The sequence below is a fragment of the Mastomys coucha genome, unplaced genomic scaffold (assembly GCF_008632895.1).
Source record: "Mastomys coucha isolate ucsf_1 unplaced genomic scaffold, UCSF_Mcou_1 pScaffold6, whole genome shotgun sequence".
In the NCBI taxonomy this organism is placed as follows: domain Eukaryota; kingdom Metazoa; phylum Chordata; class Mammalia; order Rodentia; family Muridae; genus Mastomys; species Mastomys coucha.
This window is the reverse complement of record NW_022196912.1, coordinates 5,916,737-5,929,878: the sequence shown is the minus strand read 5'-3', so window position 1 is coordinate 5,929,878 and position 13,142 is coordinate 5,916,737. Positions and strand designations below refer to the sequence as shown.

At 51.6% G+C, this 13,142-nt stretch overlaps 1 protein-coding gene across 2 annotated transcripts in view; it reads left to right on the top strand.

Annotated features, from left to right (window-relative positions):
• Nucleotides 1-13,142, top strand: part of Ttc7a (tetratricopeptide repeat domain 7A) — a 105,571-nt gene that overhangs the window by 55,879 nt on the left and 36,550 nt on the right. For both annotated transcript variants that reach the window (XM_031357419.1, XM_031357420.1), the window contains exons 12-15: nucleotides 4,744-4,861; nucleotides 6,178-6,235; nucleotides 7,442-7,514; nucleotides 11,836-11,996. In XM_031357419.1, coding sequence (XP_031213279.1) covers nucleotides 4,744-4,861; nucleotides 6,178-6,235; nucleotides 7,442-7,514; nucleotides 11,836-11,996 — 410 coding nt within the window. The remainder of the gene's footprint in view (nucleotides 1-4,743; nucleotides 4,862-6,177; nucleotides 6,236-7,441; nucleotides 7,515-11,835; nucleotides 11,997-13,142) is intronic.

Sequence of the window (13,142 nt, the reverse complement as noted above, 5' to 3'; positions counted from 1 at the left end):
GAGCTTGAAGCAGTAAGAACACAGAGGGCTGGGGTCCTGAGCCCGGGCCTTTGATGGGCTCCGACCCAGGACATGGATCCTAGAGAGTGCTGCTCTGACTGGTAACTGTCTCAAGATAATCTTTACTTTGGTCCCAGTCAGCTTCCTGGCGTGAGAGAGAGTCCCTTTTGCTCTGAGTAACACAGAGCAAGTTCGTCATCCCTCACACCTGTCATCTTGTACCCCACATATCCTCCCCAGCAGGCTAGGGAGCCCCCATTCCTTCCTCTGCATTTAGAATCCAGAGCAAGCTCCCACTCTGTTGTGGGTGGCATGCAGCTGCAGGCTGCACGGCTGCCAACTGCAGAGTCCCGGGCAAAAAACCCTTGCAGCCAAGGGTGCTGGGAGCTGAAGGTGTGGAGGGCTGAGTTACCCAACTGTCAGCTCAGACTCCTCATTCCAAGGCCTCTGAGAGGGAGCCCTGGGCTCATCCCCTACATGAAGCCTAAAGTCCCCATGTCTCTGGGAGCAGGGCTGGGGAGGCTACTAAAGGCGCCCTGCCAGGAAGCCCTAAATTTAGGTCTTCCCGCTGTGGAGGAGCCATTTCCCTCCACAGCATAATTACAGTGATTATGTGCATTCAGATTACATGGTAATAAAATTAGGATCAAATCAGTCCAAATTGAAATCAGATGAGTTAGGAGCAAAGTAATCAATGACAACATAAATAGAAAAGCCCAAAAGGAAGCTTAAACGTGGAGACGTATCATCAGAAAGTGGGAGAAAGGCCGGCTGTTCCCAGGGACGGAGAATAGTTTGAATGTTGGCTGTCAGCAAGGCTCTTCAGGGGAGTAGGGATGAGGCTGAGCTGGGCAGCCTTCCTGATTTGGACGCTTCCTCTGGACACCTCCCACTCCCTCTTCTTTTATTACAGTTAGTTTTCATTTGTTTTTGTTCTCTGTGGCTGTTTTCCCTGCGTGTATGTCTGTGCACTGTGTGTGCAATGCCCACAGAGGCCAGAAGAGGGTATCAGATCCTCTGGGACTGGAGTTACAGATGGTTGTGAACCACCATGTGGGTGCTAGGAACCTAACCTAGATCTTCTGGAAGAACAGCCAGTGCTCTTGACTGCTGGGCCATCTTCACAGCCCCAGCCTCACTTTGGACCTCTTAGAGTCTGGTTTGTACTCACCTTGGGCATGGATTGAACTGTGGTCTGCTTCTCCAGGGCAGAACGCTGTCATTTCTGAGGCCAGTAAGTGATGCTGCTGAGTGCCTGTGCTCCTGCCCTTCAGGAAGCCTATCTCTTCACTGTGACCTTTGCCTACTGTTTCTGATTAAGTACCTTCTGCAATTGCTTTGCCTGGCTTTCTGGCCACAAGGCAGATTTGGGGAGCAGATAGAAAAGAGGTAGACATTTTCTTGACTCCCTCCAAACGTATTTAAAACTGATTTAATTTAAAAGGTTGGAACCTCTTGAGGAGACGTAGAGGCCAGGGCATGTGTGTATACTGTATGCCACACAGACAGCAGGAGAGGCTGTGAAACAGGATATGGTCTGTAATGTGTGTCTCATGGGGTCTCTATGCCCTGAGCGAGCAGAGAGGTACGGGAAAGAGTATAGGTTATGGAAAACAGATAGGGTTCGAGTCTTTAGTCACCTACTCACTAGCTTGTGCGACTTAGATTCTCTCTGTGTGTGCCTCAGTTCCCTCATCTACAGTCTGGGAGCTGGTGTGCCCACTAATCGGGTGGCTGTGAGCTATAGGAGATGGTGTATCTGTGCATGGCACATGGCAGGTGTGTGACAGATGGTTGCCACTCTTGTTTACGGCACTTGGAGAACAGGCGGCTTTGCTTTCCAATCCCAGGAGCATGGGGTTCAGGAAGTAGGGAAGCTCACCAGCTCTCTTGCTGCTGCCTTGTACAAGTTTGAAAGTGCCTGTTACTCCCTGAATTAAAAAAAAAAACAGACTTTCCACAAAGCAGCTCCAGGCCCTACTGGAAGGGGCTCAGGAGAGACCGGAGGTCGTTAAACAGAGCCTGCAGTCTCAGGAGGTCTCTCCAGTCCCCGGAAGAGAGGAAGCAGGTAGAGCGTCTGAGGTGGTAGTCCAGGTGAATGAGGCTGCAGGAGATGGAAGGCAGCCTGAGTCCAGTAAGTGTGCCAGCTCAGCTCTGAGTCTGCTGTGCAGGAACCAAATTAGGAAACCCTCGGAGACAGAGAAGCTTGAGCGAAGAGGAACCACTGGAGGATCACCCAGTGCAATGCGCCGTGCGTGCTGTGCTTTCCCAAGTGTCAGGGAAGGAAGCTGAGAGCGTAGAGGGTAGCTATGAACCCCTCCAACCGGCCTGGGCAGGAGCCACACACAGCTCTACCTTTTGCTGACTGGCTGACTGTGAGGCTGAGGGTCGCATAAGCTCCCGGTGCCTCATGCAGTGGTGCCATGACATGGCTGTCAGGCCTCAGGCTGCCTAGAAATCCGGAGGCAGGGAGGACCTTCTCTAGGTGGCCATGGCTACTCTGGGTAAATGTTAGGAGACAGCATCGGAGTGGGGACAAGAGACAACGCTGGGAAACCCTCACCTACATGTATTCTGGAGGACCACTAGCTGCCTAGGTTGGAGGTGAGGAGGAAGTGTCTTGAGTCTGGGCCTGAGATCCCAGCAAGAGGAGGCTAGCAAGGGTAGAAATAGTGTTGTGCAGCCAAGAACCATATATATGCCACAATACATATAGTTACTGCTGTTGATCTTGACAATTAGTCAAGCACACCAGACATCACAGTATCATGGTACCAGTCCTCCCAGCAGCCCTCTGAGGGGGACACTATTGCCCCAGTTTACAGAAGCAGGGACTGAGGCCCCCAGGATAACCTCAAAGGACTGGAGGCCAGGCAATGTGCCCAGCGCTCCATCCTCATCACTACAGGGCTCTACCTCTGTGAGGACAGGAGCTGATTCTGAGTCTGGCTGGGGTCCTGGCACTTCAGAACCAGGGTGACAGGGCCAAATTCTAAAGCTTTAGGATTGCCACACCTGTTTTAGAGGAAGAAAGACAGGACCTAATAAAACGTTTTGTTTCTATTTAGTTTTTATTTTGCTGTGACAGCATCCCCCCCATTTTCTAGCTAAAGTATTCACATCCATTAATACTATGTGTAATTATTGTATTGTACATTAACTTACTTGGAATTAATATCATTTTTTCCTTTATAATGACTGCAGTGAGCCCACATGCAGAAATCCTGCTGTGTGGGTGGCATCAGAACACAAAATAGTGTTGGCCCTGTGGGAACAAGCCTGAGCCTCAGGAATCTTCTCATTTCTTGCACAGTGGGTCCTCTGCCCCTTCAGGTCTTAGGGGTTTTCTTTGCCTGCTTTTATGCACCTGGCTCATTACAGCTGTGTCCAGACTGAGACATTGCTCCACAGCTAACAGGCTCTGGCTCAGGCATTCCTTTTGCAATCCAAGCAGAGAAACTTTACCTGTGCACCCTCCCCAGCCTTGCCTGGCAGTCAGACCTGCCCTATGGATATTGGGGAAATCACCTTAAGTCAGGATATGTGTAGGGTTGGCCACTGGGAAGCCAACATGAACATGAATCTCACCTTCACTGGACTGCCTGTGTGATCTCTGGCTGGCTGGAATACCTGTGGTTGGGGTGTGGCTGTCTGTCTGGTGGTGTGGAAATGTGTGTGAGTGGGAGGGAGATGTTGAAGGGAGCAACCCTGGGTTCCTGGGAGCCGATGTTCTGGGTGATCCATAGACATACTGCTATGCTTTGCACTGACTTAGGGTTTCATGGAAAACACACCACGACCAAGGACAACATTTAATTGGGGCTGGCTTACAGGTTCAGAGGTTCAGTCCGTTATCATGGCAGGAAGCAAGCAAGCAGGCATGGCGCTGGAAGAGTCAAGAGTTCTACATCTTGACCAACGGCAGCCAGGAGGAAGGTCTTTTTCCACACTGGGCAGAGCTTGAGAGTTACAAGACTTTAAAGCCCACCTGCACAGTGACACACTTCCTCCAGCAATAGTGCCACTTCCCGTGGGCCAAGCAATTTCAAACTACCACAGGCACCTAGGGAAGAGTTAGTGGCGACACATGAGAATAGACATAGCCTTAGCCCCAGCCCTACCCTCTAGCCAGCCTCATTGCTATGGGTGCCACGGGGTGTCCATAAATTCTGCCTCCTGGGCCTTCTCCTTGTGTCCCATGCTGTGTGTAATTATGTGTGCCCATGTGACCCGTGCCAGTTGGGCCTTTTCCAACTGGAACAGTCTCCTGCTCCCAGGACAAAAACAGCCCTAGGCCTTTTTCCCCTGCTCGGGAAGGGAGGGAGAGAGCCCTAGACTAGCCTGTATGGCAGCCTGCCTACTCTGCAGGTTGGCCGTGTTCAACAGGCACAAGTTCCCAAGGCCCAGCACCAGGTCTGGCTCCCTGTCTGCAGAACAGGCCTCCGGAGACCACAGCAGGCTTTGGGGATTGTCTTTCTAGAAGAGCCAGGACCTGTGACCTTGAACACTGGCTCCTTGGAGGGAGAACAGGTCTAGGAAGGCATTTCCTGGTAGATCAAACAGCTGGCTGGCTCTCCTACTTAGTCATATGGCCAGGATAAGTCACGCTGCCTACAGTTCCAGTTTGGGGAACTGTTCTGTTTGTACTTGCGGCTGACAGTGTCACAGGTTGGTGACTGTGTTGCCTTCCCTGCTCAGGACAACAAAGCCCACCCCAGTGACCACAACCTCTCTTCTTTGCAGCTGGAAGAGGCAGAACACTTTGCCATGGTGGTAATTGGCCTTGGAGAGGAAGCGGGAGAGTTCCTACCTAAAGGCTACCTGGCCCTGGGCCTCACCTATAGCCTGCAGGCTACTGACGGTGAGTGCCTGGCCTCAGGACTGTCTGCCCTGGGATGATGCTTCAGGCTTCCTGTCTCCACAACATCTCATTCTACTAGTGATCTGTCCTTGTTTCTCCTCACAGACACGAGCACTCCTCTGCAACATGGCATGCACACACACACACACACACACACACACACATACATGCACATGACATGTGCATGCACATACATTCCCTACTGCACACATGTGCATATTCGTCTCTCAGTTCCAAGAGTTTCTGCTGGTGCTCATACAACCGCTTGTGTGCCAGTCCTCCTCATGGACCCAGTCTGTCACCATGTAGGTGCCGCCCAGCCACACTGCCTGTACTGATCTCTGTCTACAGTGCCATCTGTCCTTCACCAGTCTGTCACCATGTAGGTGCCACACTGCCTGTACTGCTCTCTGCATACAGTGCCATCTGTCTTTCATCAGTCTGTCACCATGTAGGTGCCACACTGCCTGTACTGCTCTCTGCATACAGTGCCATCTGTCTTTCACCAGTCTGTCACCATGTAGGTGCCACACTTCCTGTACTGCTGTCTGCATACAGTGCCATCTGTCCTTCACCAGTCTGTCACCATGTAGGTACCGCCCAGCCATACTGCCTGTACTGCTCTGTCTACAGTGTTATCTGTCCTTCACCAGTCTGTCACCATGTAGGTGCCACACTGCCTGTACTGCTCTCTGTCTATAATGCCATCTGTCCTTACCCCTCTGTGGCGTCCTCTGCTCCTCATAGGCTTGCCTGTACCCTTGGCTTGCAGCAATCCTCTAGGGTCTTTGAAATCCCTCCTCAAACATGACACAGACCCAGGTATCTACAGGAGTATCAGGGTTCTTATCCCTCCTGCCCATATGCTTCATTCCTAGCCATTCTAGTTCAGCCTGGTACCTCCCCATTGAGCAGACGGACACCTATTTTTGTGTCTTTGAAGTGTGGAAGGGAGGAGGTGATGAACCCCACTCAGATTTTGCCTGCATCTCATAGTACCTGCTCCTGTGTGTAGCCTCAAGGTACCCTTGAAGCCATAGAGAATAGTCTGGTCCTGGCTGTCTTCTGACCCTCACACATTACATCATAGATCTTCGGGCACTGTCATCCTGGCTAGTGAGGTGGTCACCAGTCCCTTAGCTAGTCTGCATTTGTAGCCACAGCAGGCTCCTGTGCCTTGTACCCTGTTACTGCACCCTGAGGTTGCACATGGGGCCCTGATAGGTTCCTTCCTTACCAAGTTCCTGTGCCCTGGGGATGGGCCCGAGAGATTTATGCCTCTTTAGTGACCCCTCAATCTATGGTGTCTCCTGTAGCCACCCTGAAGTCCAAGCAAGATGAACTTCACCGCAAGGCACTGCAGACATTGGAGAGGTGAGAGGACCTAACCCTTTGCCTTTTTGCATGCAGAATGATAAAATGGAGGGTCCCTCGATGCCGGTTCACTCTCTGCAATGGATGTTTCTGTCTCCCTTTTATGGATAAGGAAACCAAATTGCCAGGAGGTCACCCAGCAGGCAGGATGATGTTGTAGTCAGCTGACTTTGCCCGTAACCCTGGGCACTGGAGAGCCCTGTGGGCAGCTCACCACTGGGTTTCTACATCTGCGGGCCCAACCCTTGCCCCTTCCTGGGGCTCTTAGGCCTCCACTGGTGCTGTGATGACATAAGCCAGGAAAAGCAGCCTATATGGCAGCAGTTCTCAGCCTGTGGATTGCCTTGGGGTTGCTCAACTTGGGGATTGTATATCAGAGATTCTGTATATCAAATATTTACAGTATGGTTCACAAGAGTAGCAAAATTACAGTTAAGTAGCAGTGAAGTAATTTTATGGTTGGTGGTCACTATAACTTGAGGGACTGTTAAAGGGTTGCAGCATTAGGAGGGCCGAGAACCACCAAGTCCTTCCAGCCTCTGCCTGACCTCATCAGAGCTTCAGGAACCTCCCACCCACAGCCTGGACCTCACAGAATTTTCCTGGATTTGGGAGTGAAGGAAGCAATAAACCCCTTCCTTAGGCCCCACCTTGCTCATACGCCTGAGCCTCCGTCCCCTGGCCTGACCCATGTGTTCCCTTTAAGCCTTCATGCCTCACACAAAAGTGATAGGGATGTTATTGGGAGGGCCTGGCTAGGTCTCCTTGTAACCACTTTGATTGTAGCATGTGACCCAGCAGGCTCCCTCTGGGTCAGGTTGTTCCCCAGGTACAAAAGCAAGATATTCTAATCCTAAGTAACACCTGAGGCTTCCCCACCTCTCCCCGCCAGTGTTGCCACCCCTGGAGCTTCTTGCTCAGGCAGGAAGAGGCCTGCATCCTCCTTGGGGCAGTGTGCTGTCTTTTAGCAGGAAAGCCACAGTCAGGCTGACAGGTGCTCATAGAAGAACAACCAGGCAACATGCACAGATGTCTCCCCCATCCCTCTCCTTCCCTTCCCTTGACATCTGTCACCTGTGTGAGCCACTGGCTGACATCTGAGAGGGGCTGGCAGAGTCTCCCACCATATTGCCCACAGCACCCAGAACAAGGCTGGCACGATGCTTACTTGGTAGGAACTGACTTTTGACTCCCTCTCCCCTGCAGAGCCCAGGCACTGGCACCCGATGACCCCCAGATAATCTTCTATGTCTCCCTGCAGCTGGCCCTCGTCCGTCAGGTGTGTTGGCACAGTTCCTAACCCTCAGATCTATGGGGCATCTGACCGCCTCTCTCTGTCCCTTGGAGTCCTTCTCTTTCATGTGAGCATCTTTGTGTGAGGGGTCTACTTCGGATTCTATCAGTGTGGTTACACCTCAGCCCACTTAGGTAGACACACAGGAAAGGTTATTCTGTGCCCTGACTTTTCTTAGAATATTGCAGTCTGAGAAATGGGTAAGTGACCACAATATTTGCTTGTGTCCTGCACCCTACCCCCAGTGCAGGGAAAGAGTGATTGGCACATGGGGCTATTTCTGGATTGGCTACTTGTGTGACCCAAAGCTCTCCCCTGATCCTAAAGATACCACTGCAGGCCCTGACCTCGGGGGTTCAGTAGGGTCCTTCTATCCACTAACTACCTTTGTCCCACCAAGACCATCACCAGCATGACCACCTGCAGCTCTCTAGGTTACCCCCCTTTTCCCCATAGACATCCATGAGGTCAGTGTCGGGAGACCACAACCATCATAACACTCCCTTAAATCATGCCTTCAGGGTCTCTGGCTTTGTGCACTCTGCAGACCTCAGCCACTGGTGACCTTGACCCATGCATGCTGACTCTCATACACCCTGTTTGGGGACTACCGTAGGTAGCCTGAGAGCCCAGTACAGATCTCCTTTCCTGCCACTGGGAAACATGCTCAACTCCAAGCTGCCTGGAGAAAGCCTCATAGACCCTGGTTACAGCCAGGTATGGTGTGCAGCCTGCAACCCTGACACTTGAAAGGCTAAGGCAGAATTCTGAAGATTGAGGCCAGCATGGGCTACTGATGGAGTTCCAGGCTAGTCTGGAATACACTGTAAGACATTGTCTCAAGAAACCAAGCAAAAGAGAAAAAGAAATCCACATTCATACATAGACAGCATCCCACCCAGGAACATGACCTCATTGGATCCCTGAGAAACTGAGGCCCTCCTAAGCCTAGGAAGTGGTGGAGCCAGGGGCCTTTGCTCCAAAGTCCACACTGCCCCAGTCAAGAAGCTCGTGGTCCACTTGGAGGTAGGCTGGGCCCGTCATCATCAGACCTAACCTTTGAGCAACTGGACTGTCTCCTCTGGCCCAAGGGCAGTGGGACTCTGCCTTCCCCGCTCCTTTCCTTCCCCTGGAGCCCACTTTTTCTGGAATTCTCACTCTTGGTGAAATCTCACTACTGAAAACCCTTCCTTCTTGCCTTACCTGGGACTCCTCGTGCCTGTCCAGCCTGACTTGTCAATCTGAGCCCTCCATCTTCCTCTCTGAGCCCTTCTCTCTCAGCTCTTCCCTCCCCGGTGTCCCCTCCCATTCCTCCTGCCCGGCGTCTGTTTCTCCTCCCCCGTGACTCATTCATCACTTGGCCACCTCTGCCATATACCCACCATCCGGACTCCCAGGTCCTGCTCACTGCATGCCTCTCCTCTGGAGGCATCACTCAGCTTCTGGAAACAGATGGAAAGTTACCTGAGACCGCTCTATTTTTAGCCATCTGTAAAGGAGCCTGGGGCTTGTCTTGCCAATTTCATTAAGGATAAACCTTCGGTGGTTTGTTTTTTTAATCTCTTCAGTTATTCACCTGGGTTGATGAATAGTGCCCATCTTCCAAAAGCATTGCTGGCCAGGCCAATGGGAGCTGGTGCTCAGTTTCCTCGGGGACACCAGGTCTAGAAAGTCTCAGAAGGTTGAGGGCCTTGAGTGGGTTCTTAAGCTAGAATCATCACCCATTTGGGTCTCTGTGACCCTGCCTTCTGGCTCTGCCTAGAGCGCCGCTGGCTGCCCTGATCTATAACATCTGGGCATTTGGATACCTAAGATATTGGGGTCTGGTCTGGTAAATCACTGAGCAGGACCAGACTTGGAGGGTCACGTAAACTAAGATGGTAGCCACACCAGTCTTAGCTGGTTCTTCATGTTCTTGACCTATGCACACTTCTAGACCTGGCATTTGGTGCCTGAGGCCTCATCCAAGGCCATAGAAGACCATTGATGAGCCTGGCCTAGTGGGAATCCATGTACCACATGAGGCTGGTGTGAGCAAGACTCTTAGAAGACTCTGCATAGGTCGGTGATAGAACATGTGCTTAGCGTATGAGAGGCCCTGGGTTCAGTCTACAGCACAGCATTAAAAAAAAAAAAAAATCGAGCCCTGTTGGTGACAGAGCCTAATGCAGAAGTAAGACTGCGGCCAGTCGGCCAGTGGGCACTCACCCTTTGGGTGGCAGGAAGAATCCGACAGCTCCTTTGTTGTGGGGTCTTGGGAGGCTTGAGCTGGAAACAGAGACTGGTGCTTTGTAGGGTGTGTATCATACCTCAGCCCCTGAACAAGCACAGTTGCCCATCTGACTACATCCTACTGCAGAGGAAATGAGACAGACCAGAGGGATGTTCCTGCCTCGCCCTAGGTACCAGCAGAGCAGTGGACGAGCCGTAGCGCACATGCTCCACCCTACTCAGGAGCCAAAACTCTTGGCCCTGTGAGACTGTGAGTGGGAAGGTATCTCTCCATCGGTACCCTGTCAAGTTGTTTTCCCTGCTGTGGTGAGCATGAACAGAGTGACAGGGGAGCCTGGTCTCTGCTGGGCTTGTTGTAGCTAGCACACTGTCTAAACAGGCCATCCTAACCCTCCTCCTTCCTACCTGATGCGAAGTCTCTCCCAGTTCTCTCTTCTGGTTATGTAGCCACAGCGTCCACAACCACCAGGCAAGGGAATGGACGGGCATTCTGACAGAAGCAAGGCCTTGCAGTGAGGCCACCATTTACTGAGGTAGCAGGGAGAAGAAGCCGCATGCATGCTGGGGAACTGAGCCGAGTTGGACAACCAGTCTGAGAGGGGAGGTGATGGGCTAGATGCCACCATAGCACTTTGAACCTACAGTATAGGAGAGTTAGCCTGCATCAGAGATTCTCAGCCTGTGTATCAGGCATTACGATTCATTACAGCAGAAAATGCAGGTAGCAAGTAGCAATGGAATGATTTTACAGTTGGGGACTGTATTAAAGGGTCACAACATTAGGAGGGTTGAGAACCACTGCCCTACACTGAGGAGGAGGGAGTGAAGGGTGGGCACACACCAGGACCTCCTTAGCAGCCTGTGCTAACCAGATCTGAAATGCCAGCCCATCAGGATGGGGATGTTTAAACAGACAAGAGGTTAAAAGGCACACAAGCATGTCCAGCTGTGTGTACCCTACCAGTTTGATTCATCTCGGTAAGGCATATGTATGCTTAACCTGGAGGAAATGGAATTACAAGAGGTAGGAGCTCCCAGGGATAAGAGACCCAGATCTTTCAAATTGACAAATAAGGTGTTGCTTTCTCTAGCAGCCCAATAGTCCCCAAAGAGCATCCTGTTTTTGATTCAAATAGCAGGTGGCAGGTAGCCCCAGGTACCCTGGGAGCAAGAGATCACCTTGCATGTGTTTGCTGGAGAAGGAGGAGGTAGTAAAGGATGGGTACACACCAGGACAACCCAGCCTCCTTGGTAGGAGCATGTTTCCATTGGTAACTATCAGAATTTCTTTCACTCTTTAATATTTGTGGAAACTTCCCAGACCTTGCAAAGGGTTCTCAGGCCAGCCCACATGAGGAGAGTTCACTGAACTTTCTGACCTCTGTGATCCAGTCAGGGGAAGGGTGAAAGTACTTGGTAGAATCAGATGGAAGAAAGCAACATTCACAGAGACCTTAGGATCCATCCCAAGCCGTGTTGGGCTCAGTAGAGCTTCCTCAACGGAGGAGACTATCAGATTTTTCCCAGTCCCAACTAGGAGCAAGGATTTGGCAAGGCAGCAGAGGCAGGGTTGTGTCACCTTCCTTGCCTATCTGTCTGCAGGACTCAGAGCAGTGGAGGTCCTTTGCTCAGCACCAGGAGAGGAAGGAAATCCAGACTAAACACTGGGGCTCTTTGTGGCCACAGGTCTGCCCTACCTGAGGGAAAGGCTTTGCCTCACCTGCAGTAGCTTCTCAACCTTTTCCCATGGCTTCCTTGACCCTGATGAGATCTGGTCTCATCCTCCCTATCTAATCTTACTAAAGAACAATACTTACTTACTAAGTTGAAAAACACAGAGTACAAAAACCAAGACTACCGTCTAGCTAGGCTGCCCACTGCCTTTGGTCACCACCTGTTAGCCAAGCTCTGGGAAGGGGCTTCCCCATGTGGTGGGCAGCCTATACCTAAGGCTCCCTACTCCTTCCATTCAAGATGCTTGCTTCTGGTATCCCAGACTTCCTTGAGTAGGGCTGAGCCATTCCACGCTAGAATCAGAGTCTAAGGTACCTAAACTGCCTGTTTCTCCTGACAGATCTCCAGCGCCATTGAGCGTCTTCAGGAGTCCCTGACGATGTGCAGGGATGATGCCAATGCCCTCCACTTGCTAGCACTGCTCTTCTCTGCCCAGAAGCATTACCAGCACGCCCTGGATGTCATCAATATGGCCATCACCGAGCACCCTGAAAATTTCAAGTGAGTCTCCTGGGATCACTGCTGTGTGGAGGGCTGGCTTGGTTACTGCATGGCTGCCTGTGTGTACCTCAGCTTGTCACATTGCCAGCCAGTAGTACCCAGAGTATGTTGTCCACTACATAGACACTTTGCAGGCAGAGCGACAAGGAGGCGTAGGAGGGGCAAGGAGCTGTAGTGTTAAGCAGAGGGTGCTTGGTGGGGACTAGTAAACTTGTGGGGCTCCTGGGCTTCTCATAGAGGCTGTGGGCTCAGAGGGGAGAACTGTTAGACTGCATATATGCAATATAGCACTTCCACCCAACCCTCTGGTCCTGAGGGTACCACTTGGTAAGGCATGGGACTTAACCATGACCCTAACGCAGCCAGCCAAGGATGAAATCCTAAAGCTAGCTAGGCTGGGGGGGGGGGGGGGGGGGGGGCAAAGGAAGCATCTGGACTGCTTCTGGAAGCTGGGGTGATAGTTGTCTTCCTTCAGGGTGGCCCTGACCCTTCATGGTTACTACACCAACCACAAGCCCTGCTCCTTGGAGCAGGGTTCACATTGCACTGGGTCAGGGAGCAGCAGGTAGAGTAGGATTGGGTCTCTTTCCCCTACCCACTGTAAAGTGACCTGCTGTCATCAAACCAGGACAACAGGGTTGGCCAGTGCAGAAGCCACACTGTGGAAGAGATCTAGGCGGAGGTCATGTTTGATGACTCCGAGCCTCTTCCCTGCCTCTCCCTGCCCAGACTGTCTGCTGTCTGTAATCTAAACCACCTGCAGCCCAATCCTGATCCTCTCTGGTCCTCTCCACATACCCCATCTCCTGCTCCAGTGGATCTCAGTGGTTCAAGAGTATAGAGCATGTGTCCACTTTGATAGTTCATCCTCATATTGGAGGATAGCTCGGGCTCTGAGCTTTGCTCCATCCAGCCTTGGAGAAATGATCATTCACTTTATAAGACACTTCAGGGATTCTAAAACACAGATTGACCAGGTATGGGCAACAGAAAACCCAGGTGTAATACAGCAATACCAGGTGGTAGTTTTATTTTATTTATTTTTAATTTACACATGTGCAGTGGCACACATGTGGATGTCAGAGGACACCTCAAGGTCGTCAGTTCTCTTCTTCTGTCAGGTGAGTCCTGGAGATAGCACTCAGG